Below are 25883 nucleotides of genomic sequence, written 5' to 3'. Positions count from 1 at the left end.
CACATATAAATACATATATATATATATATATATATGTGCATTGGAGCCATTTGCAGTCAAGTAGCAGTATCTGTATATTTATATACCTATATATATAGAGAGAGCGAGATAGAGAGAGATATTTATACAAAAAAATATGTGTTTATGAATAAATAGGACATTATTTTTTTTTGAAGAACATTGGAATGTGAAATATTCATATTTTCGGATTTAGTTTTCTTGAATAACCAGTCAGGTTAGCGCACACTTATGGGTTTTAGTTTATTTTTTTGCAGTTTTCACGCTCCATTGAAGTCTATGGGAGAATATGTTAACACGGTCACACTTTTTGTGCGCATTAGGTTTTCACTCTCGTGATAACTTTTTGCTTTCAACGCATTATACAAGTGCAACCCGACACGCACAAAAAGCCTCAATCTAACGAAGTTAATGCGCAAGCAAGAGCGCTAAACAGCTGTCCCTAAATTGGTTCTGGGGAGTATACTGCTTAATTAAAAAACACTAGGCATAAAGCCATACAATCTTTTCTAAAAGCAATTTGATAAGTTGAATTCTTTTCCTGCAGGAGGAGTATATTCGAGAGCAGATTGACTGGAGAGAAATTTCCTTTAATGATAACCAGACCTGTATTGATCTAATTTCCCAGAAGCCTTATGGAATTCTAAGGATACTTGATGACCAATGTGGCTTCCCCCAGGTAATCTCAGATTTCCAATAAAACATATAAAACCTTTCTAGGAAATAATAAGATTTTGTAATATTACTCTCCATATTGAAACTGGAAAATCCATATAAATCCACTATGGTCGGTCACCAATGTTAATGGAATATGCAGGATATATTAAAGCACTGGCACATTTCTGGTTGTATTATTTAAATTGTGATTCACAACCTTTATGAACTAAGACCCCTTTTGTTGTTACTGGTTTAGGCTACGGACCACACTTTTCTGCAAAAATGCCACTATCATCACGGAACCAGTGAGCTGTACTGTAAGCCAAAAATGCCTCTCCCAGAATTTGGGATCAAGCACTTCGCTGGGAAAGTGACCTATCAGGCAAGTCAGCTCTCATTTGTACAGTATTGATATAACATTCACTCCTGCTGTAAATACCAAAAGTAATTTAAGTTAGTAATTTAAGTGATTCTGTAACTTATTTTGTTGGAGTTGACACACAAATTAAATTCTGGATTTGCAAAAATAAGTCAGATTATTAAAGGGACAGTGTAAACCAATTTTCATATAACTGCATGTAATATACACTACTACTATAAAGAAGAATATGTGCAGATACTGGTCTGAAAATCCAGTATAAAACCTTTAAAAACGTACTTAGAAGCTCCCAGTTTAGCACTGTTGATGAGATTAGGCTCGGACACCCAGTGAAAGGGCCTGGGAAAGCAAGAAAAGCAGACCCTCGACTGCATATGAAAAGCCCCATTACATTAATCGGAGAAGGCAGGAGTCTGTACACTTCAGTCTTCATCTGATACTTTGGGGCTTGGTTAGGAGTCTGAAAATCAGCACAATATTATTAAAAATAAGCAAAACTATATGTACGCTCTATCTGAATCTTAAAGGTTTAATTTTAGTGTTCCTTTAAGTAGGTAAGAGCTCTTTGCTTTGGTGCACACGCAAATTATGTTATATTATTATATTATGATATGCAGCATGCAGGGGTTTAGTGTAGTGTATATAAATTGTTACACTCTACAGAGGGGATTCAAAAAGCAGTCAGACAGCAACCTCTTATATTCCACAATACCGGGAATGTTAACAAGATGCTATAAATACAGGTGACATATAACTCCAAAAAAACACGACAAAGAGGAACCCTGAAGGAAAGCATTGAGGAAAGGGTTCTGTGACCCCCATGGAGGCCAAGTGAAGGGGTCATCTTGGGGCCAGTGGGTTGGGCCTCATGAGGGTAGGTGGTGGAACGTAGCGGAAGTGTGGCAGTTCAGGACCAGAACGTGCAAGGAGAAGTTTAGTCATCACCGCCATAATCTAACCGTTCAGTTGTGTTGAAATTAATGTTTAGTCAGTTATTTATTTGAGGCCCTGTTTCTCACTAAATATTTTCTATAAAAAAATTCTATTTTCTTTGTAAATTAATTTTTCAAAGCAAATGAACAAATACATTTTTAGTACAAGATGCAAAGTTTTTTTCCCCTTTTTTCATGATATATTATTAAGTAATTTTGTATTGTTTCTGACTAAATATTTTTTTAAGTAAGCATTATATTTTAGTAGTTTTAATACAAGATTTAAAGTTCTATTTTATTTTTAATTATAACAATAGGAAAATAGAAACTTCCAAAACTATGGTAGAGACTTCAAAATGTTTCTGATGCAAGTCAGCTTCTTCTGTAACTTCAAAAGAAAGATAACACCTTCATAGTGTAACACTGTATATACAGACAGGAATATAATCCGTACAAGGGAGAGCTGCTCTAATTTTACAACAAGCATATTAGGTGTATTTCTCTCAGGTAAAACAGGAACTCTTCCACTATTTACATTCAGTCTTCTCCCAGACCAGAAGAACCTTTATAATTCAAGAATCCGGGTCTGCCTGGGCAGCCTGTGATTGTTGCGCAGCACTTCACAGACTATACAGAGAAGCTGTGAGGCAGCTCAGCAGACAGAATCAGGCTCACCCTGCAATAATAATGGTGCCAGGGAACTACATTTGCACAAGGTGAGGGCTTTAAAAATATTGTGACGCCATTGCACCACTGTAGAACCACCACTGGATTCAAAACCCCATGTGAACAGCAAAAAGCTTACGCCTAGAGGTCCCAACGCTGCTTTTTAATGCCCGCTGGTATTACGAGTTTGGCAGGTACAGGTGTACCGCTCACTTTTTTCCGCGATTCGAGCTTACCGCAAATCCCCTTACGTCAATTGCGTATCCTATCTTTTTAATGGGACTTGTCTAATGCCGGTATTACGAGTCTTGGAGAAAGTGAGCGGTAGACCCTCTCCTGTCAAGACTCCTACTGCATTTAAAAGTCAGTAGTTAAGAGTTTTATGGGCTAACGCTGTAACATAAAACTCTTAACTAAAGTGCTAAAAAGTACACTAACACCCATAAACTACCTATTAACCCATAAACCGAGGCCCCCCCCCCCCACATCGTAAACACTTAAATAGAAATTTTAACCCCTAATCTGCCAACCGGACATCACCGCCACTTTAATAAATGTATTAACCCCTAAACCGCCGCACTCCCGCCTCGCAAACACTAGTTAAATATTATTAACCCCTAATCTGCCGTCCCTAACATCGTCGACACCTACCTATATTTATTAACCCCTAATCTGCCGACCCCAACGTCGCTGCAACTATATTAAAGGTATTAACCCCTTAACCCTAACACCCCCTAACTTAAATATAATTTAAATAAATCTAAATAAAATTAATACAATTAATTAAATTATTCCTATTTAAAACTAAATACTTACCTATAAAATAAACCCTAAGCTAGCTACAATATAACTAATAGTTACATTGTATCTAGCTTAGGGTTTATTTTTTATTTTACAGGCAAGTTTGTATTTATTTTAACAAGGTACAATAGTTATTAAATAGTTATTAACTATTTAATAACTACCTAGCTAAAATAAAGACAGATTTACCTGTAAAATAAAACCTAGCCTAAGTTACAATTACACCTAACACTACACTATCATTAAATTAATTACCTAAACTACCTACAATTAATTACAATTAAATTAAATAAACTAAAGTTCAAAAAACAACAAACACTAAATTACAGAAAATAATATAATAATTACAAGAATTTTAAACTAATTACACCTAATCTAATCCCCCTAATAAAATAAAAAAGCCCCCCAAAATAATAAAATTCCCTACCCTTCTGCCCGGATCGGATGAAGACTTCTGCCCCTCTGGAGGTCCACTTGTGCCCGGCTGGGTGAAGACGTCTCAAGGTAGGGTGATCTTCAGGGGGTTAGTGTTAGGTTTTAGTAAGGGGGGATTGGGTGGGTTTTAGAGTAGGGTTGGGTGTGTGGGTGGTGGGTTTTAATGTTGGGGGGGGTATTGTATTTTTTTTACAGGTAAAAGAGCTGATTACTTTGGGGCAATGCCCTGCAAAAGGCCCTTTTAAGGGCTATTTGTAATTTAGTATAGGGTAGGGAATTTTATTATTTTGGGGGGCTTTTTTATTTTATTAGGGGGATTAGATTTGGTGTAATTAGTTTTAAAAAATTGTAATTATTTTTTTATTTTCTGTAATTTAGTGTTTGTTGTTTTTTGTACTTTAGTTTATTTAATTTAATTGTAATTAATTGCAGTTAGTTTAGGGAATTCATTTAATGATAGTGTAGTGTTAGGTGTAATTGTAACTTAGGTTACGATTTATTTTACAGGTACTTTTGTATTTATTTTAGCTAGGTAGTTATTAAATAGTTAATAACTATTTAGTAACTATTCTACCTAGTTAAAATAAATACAAAGTTGCCTGTAAAATAAAAAATAAACCCTAAGCTAGTTACAATGTAACTATTAGTTATATTGTAGCTATCTTAGGGTTTATTTTATAGGTAAGTATTTAGTTTTAAATAGGAATAATTTATTTAATTGTAGTAATTTTATTAAGAATATTTAAAATTATATTTAAATTAGGGGGGGTGTTAGGGTTAGACTTAGGTTTAGGGGTTAATAACTTTATTATAGTGGAGGCGACGTTGGCGGCGGCAGATTAGGGGTTCATAAATTAATATAGTTGTGGCGAAATTGGGGGGCAGAGTAGGGGTTAATAAATATAATGTAGGGTTGGGTGATGTTGGGGACAGTAGATTAGGGGTTCATAAGTATAATGTAGGTGTCCGGAGGGGCAGATTAGGGGTTACTAATATTATGCAGGTGGCGGCGGTATCCGGAGCGGCAGATTAGGGGTTAATAAGTGTAAGATTAGGGGTGTTTAGACTCAGGGTTCATGTTAGGGTGTTAGGTGTAGACATAAAATGTATTTCCCCATAGGAAACAATGGGGCTGCGTTAGGAGCTGAACGCTGCTTTTTTGCAGGTGTTAGGTTTTTTTCAGCCGGCTCTCCCCCATTGTTTCCTATGGGGAAATTGTGCACAAGCACGTTTTAGCAGCTCACCGCTACCGTAAGCAGCGCTGGTATTACAGTGAGATGTGGAGCTAAATTTTGCTCTACACTCACTTTTTAGAGGCTAACGCCGGGTTGAAAAAAACCTGTAATACCAGCGCTGTCTTAAGTGAGCGGTGAGAAAAAAAGGCTCGTTAACACTGCACACCATTACCGACAAAAACTCGTAATCTAGCAGTTAGTGTGTATATGTAGAGAGGGAATTTTAGAAACTGATCAGGTTGTGAAAAGGGAATGTGCAGCATGTGAGAGTCTGAGGTGGGTTCAGTGTGGGCAGAGGGAGTCATGTGAGCTGAGAAGTTACCAATGTTAGAGCTCACAATAATGATGCATACTGTGGGCTTGTCAAGGTTTCGTAGATCTGGATATTGGCCCTAAAAGGAAAGCTACGGTAAGCAGCCAAAGTGAAACCAGGCACTACCCAGATTGTAAGCACTGTTTGCCCTCACCTCACCCACAGCCCATCCCAACAATCTATGTTTCACCCATGAACCCTCCTTGTCACAGCTCTTCACATAGACCACCATTGTCCCCGCGCATAAGTTTAAAACACAGCACTAACCACAAGGTCCCAAAAGGTATCCAGGACATGTTATGAGGTATGCACTGAGTGAGAAGGGAGTTGTAATGCATTATATAAGGTTTCCATGATATATGGCTTCTACAGAATGAATTATGTCAATTACAATGGCAGCTGCTTTTGTCACCAAAGGTGGCAGCCCTAATGCCAAAACCTTGATCTGATTTACATAGATATATGTAGTATATTAAATGTGTCATTAAGATTTTCCCATAAAAATATATATATATAATGCTGTCATTTTATTTCCAGGTCCACAAATTTCTGGATAAAAATTATGACCAGGTTCGACAGGATGTTCTGGACCTTTTTGTCAACAGTAAAGTAAAGGTAAGAATTTGCAATAAAAGGAAGCAGAACTTACATACAGACAGTTCTGCACCTCTCACATGAAAGTTCTATGCTGGGCACTGATTCTAAAGGGTACGTTATTGTGTTAAAACGTCATGCTCAAATCCATTAGAACATGTCATTTTTACACTATGGGGCATATGTATCAAGCTCTGAATGGAGCTTGATGCCCCGTGTTTCTGGCGAGCCTGCAGGCTCGCCAGAAACAGCAGTTATGAAGCAGCGGTCACAAAGCTCTGAGCAGGCGGACAGACATCGCCGGAAATCAACCCGATCGAGTACGATCGGGTTGATTGACACCCCCTGCTGGCGGCCTATTGGCCGCGAGTCTGCAGGGGGCGTCGTTGCACTAGCAGCTCTTGTGAGCTGCTGGTGCAATGCTGAATACGGCGAGCGCATTGCTCGCCGTATTCAGCGAGGTCTGTCTGACCTGATCCGCACTTTCGGATCAGGTCCGACAGACCTTGATAACTAGAGGCCTATGGGTCTGATTTATCAAAGTCTGGCAGACATTTAACATTCTAGTGAACTGCTTGTGCAGTGCCGCCCCCTGCAGATTTGCAGCCAATTAGCTGCTAGCAGGGGGTGTCAATCAACCCAATTGTATAGAATCGGGCGGATTGATGTCCGCAGCCTCAGAGGCAGCGGACCAGTTAAGGAGCAGTGGTCTAAAGACCGCTGCTTCATAACTGCTGTTTCCGGCAGCCTGAAGACTCGCGCAGAAACAGGGGCATAAGGGGCCATTCGGCCCTTGATAAATCGGCCCCTATGTGATTAACCTCCGCCAAGTTAAAGACCCGCTGGAGACCCGCAGGCCACTTCTGGTTCAGAGCAGAAATTGGCACTGATCCAATCTATAGTGCTAGTTGAACGACCCAACTGATTGGATCAGCAGCAGTTTCCATTCGGTACCCCGTCGCTACATGCTTTATTTGATTACGGGCATGTAATTTTAACACTATAATGACCCTTTAACGTAAGATAAATAAAACAACACTCCGAAGTCACAAATGACAAATTATCTTATGATACATTTTAAATTAAAGGGACATGAAACCCATCATTTTCAGACAGAGAATACAATTTTTAAAAAGTTTCCAATTTAATTCTATTATCAAATTTGCTTTGTTCTCATGATATTCTTTGTTGAAGATTTACCTATGTAGGTATCTGGAGCATTACATGGTAGGAACAAGTGCTGCCATCTAGTGCTCTTACAAATGTATGACATTCTTGAAGAACTGCTGTCATATAGTGCTGCAGACACATGCACGCTCCTGAGCTTACTTTCCTGCTTTTCAACAAGGGATACCAAGAAAACAAAGAGATTATGATAATAGAATCATGAGAGAATGAATTTGGGTTTCCTTTCCCTTTAATAATATTTTTATTTTATTATTAATTCATTTTAACTCATCAATAAATCAACACTTTAATGTTTGAAAGCTTTTCATTTCCAAAATTTTTGTTTGTTTGTTTTTTATTTATTAACACAGAAATCAGACCTTTATTATGAAACCCCCCAAAAATATTTTGTGATTCAGACAGAGGATACAATTTTTAAAAAGTTTCCAATTTACTTCCATTATCAAATATGCTTCGTTCTCATGATATTCTTTGTTGAAGAGATACTGTACCTAGGTAGGTATCTGGAGCACTACATGCCAGGAAATAATGCTGCCATATAGTGCTCTTGCAAATTGAGAACATTCTTGCAAAACTACTGTCATATAGTGCTTAAGACACATGCACACTCCTGAGATTTCATCCTGCTGTTTAACAAAAGATACCAAGTGAACAAAGAAAATTTGCTAGAAGTTAATTAGAAAGATGTTTAGGGGCCTATTTAACAAAGGTCTGTTGGACCTGATCTGACAGTGCGGATCAGGTCCGCCAGACCTCGTTGAATGCGGAGAGCAATACGCTCTCCGTATTCAGCATTGCACCAGCAGCTCACAACGCCGCCCCCTGCAGATTCGCAGCCAATGGGCTGCCAGCAGGGAGGTGTCAATCAACCCAATTGTACTCAATCGGGTTGAATTGGGGCGATGCCTGTCCGCCTGCTCAGAGCAGCTGGACAGAGTTATGGAGCAGTGGTCTTTAGACCGCTGCTTCATAACCGCTGTTTCTGGCGACCCTGCAAGCTCGCCAGAAACAGGGGCCCTCAAGCTCCGTCCGGAACTTGATAAATGGACCCCTTAAAATCAAATGCTCTATCTGAATAATGAAAGAAAATTGTACCTTTAACACTTGAAATTCAATAGCTAGATAAACAGATCTCAAGCTAAAATGCACCTTTCTAAAATTCTTTGAGGGACCTTGCAGAACTCTGGAGCTGACATATAAGTGACATTTGGGAAAGGGGGACACATTTTGTCATTATAGCCCTCAGTAAATCTAGACCATATATTCATATAAACATTTCAAATGGCCTCTGTGGCCATTTCCGAGAGTATTGCACATGCGCTACAAAATACAATTATTACAAATTATCTTGGAATATTTGTAAACATGTCAAAAAGGCAAATTTTGTTCTTTATCAACTCCCTTTGGCTGTTGAATTAGATTTTGCCCCCCAAAGGTAACTCAGTAATAAGCAAAAGCAATAATATACATGCTGCTCTGTATAATGATTTGATAGATAGATGGACAGACAGATAGACAGACAGAGAGATAGATAGAGAGATGGAAAGACAGACAGAGTGATAGATAGAGAAATGGAAACAGACAGACGGACGGACGGACCTGCAACCTTCACTAATAAAATTCTTCACTGCATTAGGATTGTAAACATTCTGCACAGGCCTATGTTTAGACTGGCTACTATGGGCCCCGGTGCCGCTGCACCAATGGTAGTTTGGCCCCTGATGGCTATTTTGTTGTTGATATTTAATTGATATCTTGTGGTCGAGTGAATTGTCACTCCCGAAGTTGATGCTGTAAAGCAATGTATGGGCGGATCTTCTGATATCTTATTGGATAATTTTTTCAGTACAAAAATAATGTAATTGTTTTACATTGTAATCGTTCTGAAGGTAGAAAAAAAAAAGTGTATTAGTATTAAAAGAACAGCCAGTAATCACATTGACAAGACTGGAATCAACCCCTATATATTTGTTTTCGGCAATAATGCCCATAATGAAAGCTAGAAAAGATAGGGGGAATGAGCATCAATACATTTGTATCATGATCTCGCAAAAGCACGTCTGCTCAGAAAGGGTGGTTGACTAATGGAATAAACTTCCATTAGAGGTGGTAATGACAAACACTGTGAGGAGCTTCAAGAGTACCTGGGACTATTCTACAAAGTAAATACAGTAGGTCTACATTTTTAGGAAATTAGGGGCAGAATTGTTGGGACTATGGTTCTTATCTGCAGTCAAAATCTATGTTTCTGTGTTTGTTACCTTTTGCCTTAGAACTCACAATTCACCACACAGCCTTGAAACAAATGTCAGCTCATGGTCCTAGTATGCATCTTGTGAATTTTGGCCATACTTTCTAAACAGTGCTAAGAATTATAACTTAAAGGAACATGAAACACAAACATTTTCTTTCAAGATTCAGACAGAGCATACAGTTTTAAACAACTTTCCAAGTTACTTTAATTTGCTCATTTTGTATTTTATCCTTTGTTGAAAAGCATGCCTAGATAGGCTCAGGAGCAGCAATGCACTACCGAGAACTATCTGCTTATTGGTGGCTGCACATATATGCCTTTTGTCATTGGTTCACCCAATGAGTTCAGCTAGTTCCTGGTAGTGCAATGCTGCTTTTTCAACAAAGGATACCAAAACGATGAAGCAAATTTGATAATAGAAGTAAATTGGAAAATTGCTTAAATTTGTATTTTCTATCTAATTCATGAAATAACAATTTCAGGTTTTATGTCCCTTTAACACTCAATCCATCTTACCATCTTATAACTGGTTCAGAAACATTGTTGTGTTCTATGCCATTGAGTCACATATTGTAAAAGAAACTCAGGTTTACAGAAATACATGTTCATTTTCAACATAAACAAACATGACATCTTTCTTTGTTTTTATCAAAAATATCTCAGTGAGTAGACTTATTTTAATTCGATTTATTTTAGTGATAAATTACTTACTTTATGTTGATTTGTCCATTGTTGTTATTATTTTTTTTTTAAATTGATGTCACCAGGTTCTAGTTTATTTTTTTCCAAAATGTAAAAGTACTAACAAAATTCATAGACCATTGAATGTGAGAACACCACATCGCTAATGAAGCAATACAATTATACAATTGTTTGTGTTTTTTTATTTTTTTAAATGCAGAATCAGGAAGTACATCTTTTGCACTTTTTTAGCGGCATTGTATGGTAGCTGTCACATTATGGGCTAAATTACAAGTAACACAGTAACGGTTGCGCGCAAGCCATATAAGAATATAGTGGGTGCGTTAATTTGCGGGCATATTACAAGTTCGCTTGAGCACAATCTAATTTAACGTGCGTCTAAAAACTTTGGCATAAAGGGTTTGGGATAAAAGGAAGTTGCACCAAACACAACATAAATACATTACAATAAACTGTTACACGCATCTAAACACTATCTGATAAAAACATATTTCTAAGGGTTCAAAGGTATATGGTATATGGCCATGTATTTTACTGCAACAGGATTTAATATTTAATGATGTGTTTTCCTGTGTATTTACTGTAAATATGTATCATTTACATTTTCTTCACTTACAGGAAAATGTTATTTCTCCAACATAGGTGTGTCCGGTCCACGGCGTCATCCTTACTTGTGGGATATTCTCTTCCCCAACAGGAAATGGCAAAGAGCCCAGCAAAGCTGGTCACATGATCCCTCCTAGGCTCCGCCTACCCCAGTCATTCTCTTTGCCGTTGTACAGGCAACATCTCCACGGAGATGGCTTAGAGTTTTTTAGTGTTTAACTATTCAGACTTGTCTCCGAAGATACAAGTAAATCAGAGGACCAGAGACTCATTCCGTTGGTGGCTGTCCCTGGACAACCTGTCACAAGGGATGACCTTCCGCAGACCAGAGTGGGTCATTGTCACGACCGACGCCAGTCTGATGGGCTGGGGCGCGGTCTGGGGATCCCTGAAAGCTCAGGGTCTTTGGTCTCGGGTAGAATCTCTTCTACCGATAAATATTCTGGAACTGAGAGCGATATTCAATGCTCTCAAAGCTTGGCCTCAGCTAGCGAGGGCCAAGTTCATACATCAACCATCAGGGGGGAACAAGGAGTTCCCTAGCGATGGAAGAAGTGACCAAAATCATTCTATGGGCGGAGTCTCACTCCTGCCACCTGTCTGCTATCCACATCCCAGGAGTGGAAAATTGGGAAGCGGATTTTCTGAGTCGTCAGACATTGCATCCGGGGGAGTGGGAACTCCATCCGGAAATCTTTGCCCAAGTCACTCAACCGTGGGGCATTCCAGACATGGATCTGATGGCCTCTCGTCAGAACTTCAGAGTTCCTTACTACGGGTACAGATCCAGGGATCCCAAGGCGGCTCTAGTGGATGCACTAGTAGCACCTTGGACCTTCAAACTAGCTTATGTGTTCCCGCCGTTTCCTCTCATCCCCAGGCTGGTAGCCAGGATCAATCAGGAGAGGGCGTCGGTGATTTTGATAGCTCCTGCGTGGCCACGCAGGACTTGGTATGCAGATCTGGTGAATATGTCATCGGCTCCACCATGGAAGCTACCTTTGAGACGAGACCTTCTTGTTCTAGGTCCGTTCGACCCACTCCAGCTGACTGCTTGGAGATTGAACGCTTGATCTTATCAAAGCGAGGGTTCTCAGATTCTGTTATTAATACTCTTGTTCAGGCCTGAAAGCCTGTAACCAGAAAAATTACCACATAATTTGGTATATCTGTTGGTGTGAATCTGCAGGATTCCCTTGGGACAAGGTTAAGATTCCTAAAAGTCTATCCTTCCTTCGAGAAGGATTGGAAAAAGGATTATCTGCAAGTTCCTTGATGGGACAGATTTCTGCCTTGTCTGTGTTACTTCACAAAAAGCTGGCAGCTGTGCCAGATGTTCTAGCCTTTGTTCAGGCTCTGGTTAGAATCAAGCCTGTTTACAAAATTTTGACTCCTCCTTGGAGTCTCAACCTAGTTCTTTCAGTTCTTCAGGGGGTTCCGTTTGAACCCTTACATTCCGTTGATATTAAGTTATTATCTTGGAAAGTTTTGTTTTTGGTTGCAATTTCTTCTGCTAGAAGAGTTTCAGAATTATCTGCTCTGCAGTGTTCTTCTCCTTATCTGGTGTTCCATGCAGATAAGGTGGTTTTGCGTACTAAACCTGGTTTTCTTCCAAAAGTTGTTTCTAACAAAAACATTAACCAGGAGATAGTTGTGCCTTCTTTGTGTCCTAATCCAGTTTCAAAGAAGGAACGTTTGTTGCACAACTTGGATGTAGTTCGTGCTCTCAAATTTTACTTAGCAGCTACTAAGGATTTCAGACAAACTTTGTCTTTGTTTGTTGTTTATTCTGGTAAACGGAGAGGTCAAAAAGCAACTTCTACCTCTCTCTCCTTCTGGATTAAAAGCATTATCCGATTGGCTTATGAGACTGCCGGACGGCAGCCTCCTGAAAGAATCACAGCTCACTCCACTAGGGCTGTGGCTTCCACATGGGCCTTCAAGAACGAGGCTTCTGTTGATCAGATATGTAAGGCAGCGACTTGGTCTTCACTGCACACTTTTTCTAAATTTTACAAATTTGATACTTTTGCTTCTTCTGAGGCTATTTTTGGGAGAAAGGTTTTGCAAGCCGTGGTGCCTTCCATTTAGGTGACCTGATTTGCTCCCTCCCTTCATCCGTGTCCTAAAGCTTTGGTATTGGTTCCCACAAGTAAGGATGACGCCGTGGACCGGACACACCTATGTTGGAGAAAACAGAATTTATGTTTACCTGATAAATTACTTTCTCCAACGGTGTGTCCGGTCCACGGCCCGCCCTGGTTTTTTTAATCAGGTCTGATAATTTATTTTCTTTAACTACAGTCACCACGGTAACATATGGTTTCTCCTATGCAAATATTCCTCCTTAACGTCGGTCGAATGACTGGGGTAGGCGGAGCCTAGGAGGGATCATGTGACCAGCTTTGCTGGGCTCTTTGCCATTTCCTGTTGGGGAAGAGAATATCCCACAAGTAAGGATGACGCCGTGGACCGGACACACCGTTGGAGAAAGTAATTTATCAGGTAAACATAAATTCTGTTTTCTCTTACTTGGTGTATTCAGTCCACGGATTCATCCTTACTTGTGGGATATTCTCAATCCCTACAGGAAGTGGCAAAGAGAGCACACAGCAAAGCTGTCCATATAGCTCCCCTCAGGCTCCGCCCCCCCAGTCATTCTCTTTGCCGCTCTAACAAGTAGCATCTCCACGAGAGGGTAAAGAGTATGTGGTGTTAGATTTGTAGTTTTTATTTATTCAATCAAGAGTTTGTTATTTTAAAATAGTGTCGGTTTGTACTATTTACTCTGAGGCAGAAAGTGATGAAGATTTCTGCTGAGAGGAAAAAGATTTTAGCATGTTGTAACTAAAATCCATTGCTGTTCCCACGCAGGACTGTTGAGTACAGGAGAACTTCAGTTGGGGAGAACAGTTTGCAGGCTTATACTGCTTAAGGTATGTTCAGTCATTTTTTCTAACAAGACCTGGTAGTGCTAGAAGACTGACAGAAATCCCATGAGGGAAGGTAAGCCATTTTCTGAGACACAGTATAGAATGATGGCTTCAGTTAAGGGCTTTAATACTGACAGACACTGTGATGGGCTAAATCGATTACTTTATTAAGGTAATCTTATATTTATTAAGCGTTTTAGACGTTGGAAACACTTTTTGGGGACTTTTTTTACGCCTGGCATTTTGTAAGACACCTAATCTGACTCAGAAAGGCCCCATAACTCTGGAGTAATGAAGGAGGGGGCCTAATTTTCGCGCCTCAATTGCGCAGTTAATTTGCAACACAGCTCCATGCAGCTTCATGTGCAGAGCCTTTAGAGTACAGGAGGACTTCAGGGAGGCTTAATTTACACCTGCAAATAACCCTAAAGGAAGGTAAAGCCACAGCAAAGACTGTGGCATCGTACTGTACTGGGTAAAACCGGGTGTTTACTTCATTTTGCTCCGATTTGGGCATTAAGGGGTTAAACGATTTGAAAATTTGTGTGCAATCATTTCGATGCATTAGGATCATGTGGTGAAAATTTCATTACGATCGGATGTTTTTTGATGATTTGGTAAAAAAGTGTGTGCCTTTTATTATTTAAACAGACAGTAACGTTTTTTCAAAAAGTATTTTTTTCAATATTTTAGTGTTGTCTGAGTCTGTCAAACATACCTGAGCCTTCAGATAGACCTTGTTCTTTATGTTCAAAAGCCATGGCAGTACCCCCATTGCATTTATGTTTAAAGTGTGCAAAAACATCTAAGCATTTTAAAGATCATCCAGTGACAATTAAAAATGCTGCCCAAGATGATTCCTTAATGGAGGGTAATGAGAATAGTCCTTCTTCCTCCCCCCACGTGTCTACACCAGTTACGCCCGCGCAAGCGATGCCTAGTACCTCTAGCGCATTGGCCCCTGTTAATTTACAACAATTAGCAGCAGTAATGGATAATTCCCTTGCAGCATTTTTATCCAAACTGCCAGTTTTTCCAAGAAAGCGCGATAGCTCAGTTTTAAATACAGAGGATGAGCAATCTGAAGCTTTGGATAATTTATCTGTAGTACCCTCACAAAACTCAGAGGTAGCAGTGAGGGAAGGACTGTCTGAGGGAGAAATTTCTGACACAGGAAAAGTTTCTCAGCAGGCAGAGTCAGATTCCTTAGCGTTTAAATTTAAGCTGGAACACCTCCGCGTCCTGCTTAAGGAGGTTTTAGCTACGCTGGATGATTGTGACCCCATGGTGGTCCCTGAAAAATTGTGTAAAATGGACAGGTTTTTAGAGGTCCCTGTATACACTGAGGCATTTCCGATCCCAAAGAGGGTGGCGGATATTGTGACTAAGGAGTGGGAGAGACCAGGTGTACCCTTTGTTCCCCCACCTATCTTTAAGAAAATGTTCCCCATAAACGACCCCAGGCGGGACGCGTGGCAGACGGTCCCTAAGGTAGAGGGGGCTGTTTCAAAACTGGCTAAGCGTACAACTATACCAATACCAATAGAGGACAGTTGTGCTTTCAAAGATCCTATGGATAAAAAATTGGAAGGATTGCTGAAGAAAATTTTTGTTCAGCAAGGTTTTCTGCTTCAACCAATTGCCTGCATTATTCCGGTAACTACTGCAGCGGCTTTTTGGTTCGAGGCCCTGGAGGAGTCGCTCCAGAGGGAGACTTCATATGATGAGGTCATGGATAGAATTCATGCTCTAAAGCTGGCTAATTATTTTATCACTGATGCCGCTCTACAGTTAGCTAAACTAGCGGCGAAAAACTCAGGTTTTGCCATCATGGCGCGAAGAGCGCTTTGGCTCAAATCATGGTCGGCAGATGTGTCATCCAAAACAAAACTGTTAAATATTCCCTTCAAGGGGAAGACCCTTTTCGGCCCTGAGCTGAAAGAAATTATTTCAGATATCACTGGGGGTAAAGGTCATGCCCTTCCACAAGATAGGCCGTTTAAGGCCAAAAACAAGGCTAATTTTCGCTCCTTTCGCAACTTCAGGAGCGGACCTGCTGCAACCTCTGCTATCGCAAAACAAGATAACGCTTCACAGCCCAAAGCAACCTGGAAACCCTTGCAGGGCTGGAATAAGGGTAAACAGGCCAAGAAGCCTGCTCCTGCTACCAAGACAGCATGAAGGGGTAGCCCCCGATCCGGGATCGGATCTGGTAGGGGGCAGACTTTCTCTCTTTGCTCAGGCTTGGGCAAGAGACGTTCCGGATCCCTGGGCATTGGAAATAGTTGCTCAGGGGTATCTTCTAGAATTCAAGGATTCTCCCCCAAGGGGAAGGTTCCACATTTCTCGTTTGTCTTCAGACCAAACAAAGAAACAGGCGTTCTTACTAATAAAAATGGGAGTGATACACCCAGTTCCAATTGCAGAACAAGGACTGGGCTTTTACTCAAACATGTCTGTAGTTCCCAAAAAGGAAGGAACTTTCAGGCCAATCCTGGATCTAAAAGTTCTAAATAAATTCCTCAGAGTTCCGTCTTTCAAGATGGAAACCATTCGGACAATCTTGCCGATGATCCAGGAAGGTCAATATATGACTACCGTGGATCTAAAGGATGCGTACCTACATATTCCTATCCACAAAGATCACCATCAGTTCCTAAGGTTCGCCTTTCTGGACAAACATTACCAGTTCATGGCCCTTCCTTTCGGGTTGGCCACCCCTCCCAGAATTTTCACAAAGGTGCTAGGGTCCCTTCTAGCGGTTCTAAGACCACGGGGCATTGCAGTAGCACCTTACCTAGACGACATATTAATACAGGCGTCATCCTTTCACAGAGCCAAGGCTCATACGGACATCGTTCTGGCCTTTCTAAGGTCTCACGGGTGGAAGGTGAACGTAGAAAAGAGTTCTCTGTCCCCGCTCACAAGGGTTCCCTTCTTGGGAACACTAATAGACTCGGTAGAAATGAAAATCTTTCTGACAGAGGTCAGGAAGTCAAAACTGCTGAATACTTGCCGAGTTCTTCATTCCATTCCCCGGCCTTCCGTGGCTCAGTGCATGGAAGTAATTGGTTTAATGGTTGCGGCAATGGACATAGTCCCTTTCGCCCGAATCCATCTCAGACCACTGCAGCTGTGCATGCTCAAACAGTGGAATGGAGATTACGCAGATTTGTCTCCTCAAATCCAAATGGATCAACAAACCAGAGACTCTCTTCTCTGGTGGTTGTCTCAAGTTCACCTATCTCAGGGAATGAGTTTCCGCAGACTGGAGTGGATCATTGTCACGACCAATGCCAGTCTGGTAGGCTGGGGTGCGGTCTGGAACTCCCTGAAGGCTCAGGGACTATGGTCTCGGGAAGAATCTCTTCTCCCAATAAACATTTTGGAACTGAGAGCGATATTCAACACGCTCCAGGCGTGGCCTCAACTAGCAGAGGCCAAATTCATCAGGTTTCAGTCGGACAACATCACGACTGTGGCGTACATCAATCATCAGGGAGGAACAAAGAGTTCCCTAGCGATGAAGGAAGTAACCAAGATCATCAAATTGGCAGAGGATCACTCCTGCCATCTATCTGCAATTCACATCCCAGGGGTAGACAACTGGGAGGCGGATTTTCTAAGTCGTCAGACTTTCCATCCGGGGGAGTGGGAACTCCACCCGGAGGTTTTTGCTCAGCTGACCCAGCTTTGTTGCATTCCAGAGTTGGATCTGATGGCGTCCCGTCAGAACACCAAACTTCCCCTTTATGGATCCAGATCCAGGGATCCCAAGGCGGAATTGATAGATGTATTAATAGCGCCTTGGTCATTCAGTCTAGCGTATGTCTTTCCACCGTTTCCTCTTCTCCCTCGGCTAATAGCCAGAATCAAACAGGAGAAGGCTTCGGTAATTCTGATAGCGCCAGCGTGGCCACGCAGGACTTGGTATGCAGACCTAGTGGACATGTCATCGGTCCCACCATGGAAACTGCCATCGAGGCAGGATCTTCTGATCCAAGGTCCTTTCAAGCATCCCAATCTAGTTTCTCTGCAACTGACTGCTTGGAGATTGAACGCTTAATCCTAGCTAAGCGGGGTTTCTCTGATTCAGTTATAGATACTCTGATACAGGCCAGAAAGCCTGTCACCAGGAAAATTTACCATAAAATATGGCGGAAATATCTTTGTTGGTGTGAATCCAAGGGTTACTCGTGGAGTAAGGTTAGGATTCCGAGGATATTGTCTTTTCTCCAAGAGGGTTTGGAGAAAGGTCTGTCAGCTAGTTCCTTAAAAGGACAGATATCTGCTCTGTCTATTCTGTTACACAAGCGTCTGGCAGCTGTCCCAGACATTCAGGCGTTTGTACAGGCCCTAGTTAGAATCAAGCCTGTCTACAGACCTGTGGCTCCTCCATGGAGTCTAAATTTAGTTCTTTCAGTTCTTCAAGGGGTTCCGTTTGAACCTTTGCATTCCATAGATATCAAGTTATTATCTTGGAAAGTTTTGTTTTTAGTAGCTATTTCTTCTGCTCGAAGAGTTTCAGAATTGTCTGCTTTGCAGTGTGATTCACCCTATTTGGTGTTCCATGCAGATAAGGTTGTTTTGCATACTAAACCTGGTTTCCTTCCAAAGGTGGTTTCTAATAGGAATATTAACCAGGAAATCATTGTTCCTTCTCTGTGCCCTAATCCAGTTTCTAAGACGGAACGACTGTTGCACAATCTTGATGTGGTTCGTGCTTTAAAGTTCTATTTAAAAGCAACTAAAGATTTCAGACAAACATCATCCTTGTTTGTTGTGTATTCTGGTAAGAGGAGAGGTCAGAAAGCGACTGCTACCTCTCTGTCATTCTGGCTGAAAAGCATCATCCGATTGGCTTATGAGACTGCTGGTAAGCAGCCTCCTGAACGAATTACAGCTCATTCCACCAAAGCTGTGGCTTCCACATGGGCTTTCAAGAATGAGGCTTCTGTTGAACAGATTTGTAAGGCAGCGACTTGGTCTTCACTGCATACATTTGCCAAATTTTATAAATTCGATACTTTTGCTTCTGCGGAGGCTATTTTTGGGAGAAAGGTTTTGCAAGCATTGGTGCCTTCCGTTTAGGTTACCTGACTCGTTCCCTCCCTTCATCCGTGTCCTATTGCTTTGGTATTGGTATCCCACAAGTAAGGATGAATCCGTGGACTGAATACACCAAGTAAGAGAAAACAGAATTTATGCTTACCTGATAAATTTCTTTCTCTTACAGGTGTATTCAGTCCACGGCCCGCCCTGATATTTAAGTCAGGTTCAAATTTAATTTACAATAACTACAGTCACCACTGCACCCTATGGTTCTCCTTTTTCTCCTAACTGTCGGTCGAATGACTGGGGGAGCGGAGCCTGAGGGGAGCTATATGGACAGCTTTGCTGTGTGCTCTCTTTGCCACTTCCTGTAGGGATTGAGAATATCCCACAAGTAAGGATGAATCCGTGGACTGAATACACCTGTAAGAGAAAGAAATTTATCAGGTAAGCATAAATTCTGTTTTTTATTTTAAATAAATATTTCTATATATATATCTATATATGCCTTTACCTGATATTTATTCCAATAGATATATAAATATAGATATATATTTTGCATTGACATTATCATATACAATATATATATATATATATATATATATAATAACATGCTTTGGGTTCGCAATTGATGTCGGGTTAGCACACATACAGAATTAGTTATCTTAAGGCGCATTATGTAAATATTAAATCTAAAATATTGTAAAAAAAAATAATTATAATAAAAATTTTTTTATATATTTTAATTATTTAGTACCTGCTCCAAGGAAATTATTCTATAAATTATTATTATTATTATACGTTATTTATGAAGCGCCAACATATTCCGCAGTGCTGTCCATGGATACAATTAATTTAGATAAAACAATGATAAAAAACTTGTAGGAGACAGGACAAAATTTACAAACACATACAGGAGGAATTGAGAGCCCTATTCCCGTGAGAACTTACAATCTAGAAATAAATAAGGGTAAGGACAAGACACATTAACAAATTACACACAGCTCCTGGTGAACGGACACTCAAAAAATACAAATTTCATATAAAACTACATCATTGCATGCAATCAAGGATAATACAAGACTGTAATGATTCATTTTATGGGGTTTGACACTGATTCAACGTGCTGGATATCAGACTATTTGTATTACACTCCACTTGGGAATGTTTTAATATTATAGCAACTCTTAATTGTCTGTGGTATGTTTAGTTATGTTGTAGCATGTAGTTTTGATACATATTTTTTGATATCTATACTATAGTTGCGTTTGTAACGCGTCCGTTGCCAGTTGTGCACGCATCTTCAAAGGAATGTTGGCGGCGCGAGGCAGCCAAAAGAATGTTGATTGTGTGCGCAGCCAAAAGAATCCACCTGGATGCAGCATAGGCAAACCCAAAGCTTTAAAAAAAAAAAACGCAACTAAAAAACACGTAACCGCCCGCAAGAAATAAAAATAAAAACATGTAACCTCCCGCACGAAGTATAACAAAAAAGTAATTAACCCCTATTCCGCAAAGTACATAATTAAAATATTAACCCCCTTAACCGCCAACCACCCACATCGCAATAAACCTAATTATCCTAATAACCCTTACATCGTAAAAAGCCAACATCGCAAAAAACCTGTTTAACCTATTAACTCTTAACCCGCCAGCCCCTCACATCGCAATAAACCTAATTAACCTATTAACCCCTAAACCGCCAACCCCACATCGCAATAACCCTAATTAACCTATTAACCCCCAAACCCCCACATTACAAAAACCCTAATTAACCTATTAACCCCTAAACCGCCAAACCTCCACATCGCAATAACCCTAATTAATATATTAACCCCTATACTGCCAACCCCCCCACAATGCAAATAACTAATTTAATTACTAAGCCCCCTAACATAACACCCCTAAATTAACACCAATTACTACTAAATTACAATTAAAATACAAAAACTAACATTAAATTACAAAAAAATAAAAAAGTCTAACATTACAGAAAAAAAATAAACAAAATTATCAAAAATACATTTTTTTATACCTAATCCCTATGAAAATAAAAAAGCCCCCCAAAATAAAAACACCTCCTAATCTAAACTACCAATAGCCCTTAAAAGGGCCTTTTGTAGGGCATTGCCCTTAGTTAAACAGCTATTTTACCTCTAAAAAATACTAAGACCCCCCCAAAATAAAAAAAAATAACACTAAATTTTTTTTAAAATACCCATTGCCCCTAAAGGGGCATTTTATTGGCATTGCCCTTAAAAGGACATTCAGCTTTTTTTCAAGCCCAAAAAAACCCTAATCTAAAAAAAACACCCCAAAAATTAAATTTAAAAAGCCTAAACCTAAGCCCCAAATAGGTACTCACTGTTCCTGAAGTCCGGCGGAGAAGGTCTTCTTCCAGACGAATCCATCATCTTCTATCGTCATCCGGAGTGATGTTTCATGTCCCTTTAAAATAACGGTTAAAATGTTGGTTTAGCGCACATGAAGAATTAAAGTACTCCTGTTGAGTTATATGCGCAAACTGGAGTACACTAATTCTTCTAACCTGACATGAGTTATCTTAAGCTGCATTATGTATTTATTAAATATAAAATATTAATATATATTTTATGTATATAATATTAATAATTAATGTAAATAATTATTATAGATGTACTAAAAAAATATAAATAATTCATAATATATATATATATATATATATATATATATATATATATAAAGAATTGTATGAGTGGTTGTTATGAGATGCCTCACTACAACCACTGGGAGGCGCTCTAAATCCCAATATAAAAGTGAAGCTGCTGTGTATGAGTATAGAATGACTGAAGGGGTGTTCCCTCTACCCTATCTGTCACAAATAAAAATGAATGTATAATAAGATTAACACACTTCACAGTGCTACACCCTATTCAACTGAAGAATAAAGCATGAAGTAAAATATAACAATAATATTTGAAAGTGTGCAAGTATTTTTATGCACTAGATGTGACAAGCATCCGTGTCAAACAATGTTACCCACTTGTAAAAAATACACAATAGTGCGAATGGTAGTGATAAAACAAATATGCTATCGATATCAATATCAATAGAATCAATTCAAGTTATTTTTACAGTCTTGAAAGTTCTATATCTAGCTGTTGAAGCAATTTGTGTATGTAAAACAGAAAAGAGGCAATGGTTAATATGATATGCAGAGTCTATCGCATAAACGCAATAGTGAAAAGGATAGTATTCAAACAAATATGCTATCAATATCAATAGAATCAATTCAAAATATTTTTTTGGACTTCAAAGCTCTATTTCTAGCTGTTAAAGCAATTATTATATGTAAGATAAAGCAGCAATGGTTATTATAATATGCAAAGTCTATCGCATAAACAAGAGTCCAGTTCTTGAAAAACAATCAGCTTGCTCAGGTGTAAAAGCGGTATCCCTTATTGGGCTCCTATCCTACTTACATCCGAGTACCTCAATCGTATGAGGTAAGCGTGTTGCACAAAAGTTGGAACAGATTCTGGATCTCCTGCCGGAAAAACACCTCCGCTCAATATCTCCCGGGTTCTGGTCTCCCTGTCGGTCTCAGTTTTTCTTTGGTGCTTCCTCTATGCGGACAATCTTATTCCCAGATCCGGGTTGTTTCAATGCATATAGTGAAACAAAAGAAGTAACATAGCGTAACTCTGTTACAAACAATGTTTATTAACATACAGAGTGCTACTTACAGTATCCAACCTCAATCACTATGAGATATCACATATGCGTATACAACAATTTGTTTCCGATGTAATGTATATTCAGTTGGTGTTGCACAAAATGTAGGGGGATAAAAAACTTAAAAACCACTGTTTGCGACGAACATTCGCAAAAATACCCACAGTGGTAAGTCCAACTGAATATACATTACATCGGAAACAAATTGTTGTATACGCATATGTGATACCTCATAGTGATTGAGGTTGGATACTGTAAATATGTGTATGTATTGGTACTTGTAAAGCGTGGCTAATCACCCGTAAGGGTCTCAAGGCGCTGCTCATTTTATCGACCTTGGAAGAATGAAAGGCTGAGTGGACCTCGCAGGGGATCGAACCTGCAACCCTTAGGATGCTACAGAGCTCAGCCACAGTGCCTTAGCATGCTGAGCTATCTGTTAATAAACATTGTTTGTAACAGAGTTACGCTATGTTACTTCTTTTGTTTCACTATATGCATTGAAACAACCCGGATCTGGGAATAAGATTGTCCGCATAGAGGAAGCACCAAAGAAAAACTGAGACCGACAGGGAGACCAGAACCCGGGAGATATTGAGCGGAGGTGTTTTTCCGGCAGGAGATCCAGAATCCGTTCCAACTTTTGTGCAACACGCTTACCTCATACGATTGAGGTACTCAGATGTAAGTAGGATAGGAGCCCAATAAGGGATACCGCTTTTACACCTGAGCAAGCTGATTGTTTTTCAAGAACTGGACTCTTGTTTATGCGATAGACTTTGCATATTATAATAACCATTGCTTCTTTATCTTACATATAATAATTGCTTTAACAGCTAGAAATAGAGCTTTGAAGTCCAAAAAAATATTTTGAATTGATTCTATTGATATTGATAGCATATTTGTTTGAATACTATCCTTTTCACTATTGCGTTTATGCGATAGACTCTGCATATCATATTAACCATTGCCTCTTTTCTGTTTTACATACACAAATTGCTTCAACAGCTAGATATAGAACTTTCAAGACTGTAAAAATAACTTGAATTGATTCTATTGATATTGATATCGATAGCATATTTGTTTTATCACTATCATTCGCACTATTGTGTATTTTTTACAAGTGGGTAACATTGTTTGACACGGATGCTTGTCACATCTAGTGCATAAAAATACTTGCACACTTTCAAATATTATTGTTATATTTTACTTCATGCTTTATTCTTCAGTTGAATAGGGTGTAGCACTGTGAAGTGTGTTAATCTTATTATACATTCATATATATATATATATATTACAGTATCTATAACAATATTAATTATTATAAATATTTTTTTACAATATTTAATATTCACATAACGTGCCTTAAGATAACTAATTCTCCATGTGCGCTAACCCGTGTTAGACCTATGCATATTTTACATTCCAATGTTCTTCACATAGAAAAAAATTTAATGTTTAATTTTTAAATATATATTTCTATTTATATATCTAATGTTAAGGTAAAAAATATATCTATACCTATAATAGATATACAGGTATAGATATTTAAAGATATATAGAGAAATATGTATTTAAAATAAAAATAGAATTTTCTTGTATATGAAGAACATTGGAATGTGAAAAATGAATAACTCCTGTTGGGTTATTGCTGGAGCGATAAGTGTTAGGTTTTTTATTCTGCGCTCTCCGTTGAAGTCTATGGGGATAATAAGTTAGCGCAATCGCAATATACAAATTCCGGTGGTTAGCGTGCGTTGGCTTTTGCTTGTGCACAAAAGTTTTACTTTCAACTTGTAATACAAGCAAAGTTTATACTCGAGCGGTAGCGCTAAATAGAGCAACATTTGTAACCTGGCCCTGTATGGGCTCCTTATGGGGCCCTGCAGGCAGACCACACAGAAGAGTGTCATTCAACAAATTAAACACTTATTGTATTGGTAAACATTTGTTTTTCCTCACAACTGACACATATTTTGTCTGTGCCACTTAGGATTTTTAGAAACCATTTCATCTTTCTCAAACCACATTGCTCTGAAATTATTAGGAACAGTGAGTGGTGAATTCTCTGTTGTTGAAAAACCTCAAGAGCAGCAATGTACTACTAGAATCTGGCAGCTGTTGATGGTGTCTACACATAAATGTCTCTTGTTGGGCTACATTACAAGTGGAGCGGTTCTTTGCGCTCCCGCTCGTGCGTTATCTTCACTAGACAGAGGATTTTTTTTCTTTACAAATAATCAGGCAGAGGGTTCACTCAGTCTTAATCCATTCTGCCTTTCCCTCAGACTAACACAGATGTGCACTTCTACTTCGCTGGATTTGTCTAAAAATATTCTGGTTCCGGCATGTGCAGTAGCGCAGCACAGCTGTAGTCTCATGCAGAGCAGCAGGCGAGTGCTCCTGTGTTAGACTATGGGGTGGGTGTTGCAGCACATGATAGGCTGGGCAGACAGATAAAAGATTCAGGAGACCATAACCTGTATGTATGCCGGGGTTAAAATGACTAAGCATCTGATTAATCCCTGCGCCCATACTGCAATACCCTCAATTTCAGTCTTGTATTTGGTCATGGAAAAAAGCTTTGAAAACTTCTGCCACAACCAGTTCAGAAGATAAACTAACTCTCTGTATTTGTTCTCTGCAGGTCGTAGCAAACTTGTTTTTTAGCTATGCCCAAGTTCTGGCCCAGCAGAAGACCATGATGGGAAAAAGCAGTACAGTCACAAGGAAATACAAGGCATCCACTGTTGCGGCAAAATTCCAGCAGTCCCTACTAGAACTGGTGGAGAAAATGGAAAGGTAAAAGCCTGGCACTAATTCATGTGGGTTTCAAGTGTAATTGTCATGTACTCACCAGTAAAATAAAGAGTCATCCTATGTTATAATTAAAGATCAGCGTTTTAATTTATATATATTAAAAGGCTTGCACATAACGGTGTATTTAGTTTTCCCAAAAGGAGTTAAACACATAATTAATGTGAACCAATCAGGGTTGGCATATGTGGGCAGCCACCAATCATAAGTTGGGTTTAGCTCTGGAACAGAAGTGAATTGACTTTCCAGAGCTGTCTTTACAGTCACACCAAAACAAGCACTGGAGTTGACCATTGTTTCTCAACCGCGGCCCTCAAGTACCTCCAACAGGCCAGGTTTTCATTATAGCTAAACTACAGCACAGGTGAAATAATCAGCTGATGGATGAGAGCAGGTTAGTAACCACGGTTACTGATCAGCTGATTATTTCACTTGTGCACTGGTTCAGCTATAATGAAAATCTGGCCTGCTGGGGGTATTTAAGGACCACGGTTGAGAAACAACGGTCTAGATTACAAGAGGAGCATAAAAATATTAGAGCTATTGTGCTTTAACATTGCTCAAGTTAAATTAATTGCGCTTCTATT

General features: G+C 39.5%; 1 protein-coding gene across 1 annotated transcript in view; it reads left to right on the top strand.

The window, feature by feature from the left end:
- MYO15A (myosin XVA) overlaps positions 1-25883 on the top strand; it is a 628913-nt gene that overhangs the window by 143972 nt on the left and 459058 nt on the right. The window contains 4 exon segments of the mRNA XM_053694925.1: positions 566-697; positions 932-1057; positions 5974-6051; positions 25127-25281. Of these exon segments, the coding sequence (XP_053550900.1) occupies positions 566-697; positions 932-1057; positions 5974-6051; positions 25127-25281 (491 nt within the window).

Source organism: Bombina bombina, chromosome 11 (genome assembly GCF_027579735.1).
Source record: "Bombina bombina isolate aBomBom1 chromosome 11, aBomBom1.pri, whole genome shotgun sequence".
Taxonomy (NCBI): domain Eukaryota; kingdom Metazoa; phylum Chordata; class Amphibia; order Anura; family Bombinatoridae; genus Bombina; species Bombina bombina.
The sequence above is the reverse complement of the archived record's forward strand: the minus strand, read 5'-3'. Positions and strand labels throughout refer to the sequence as shown.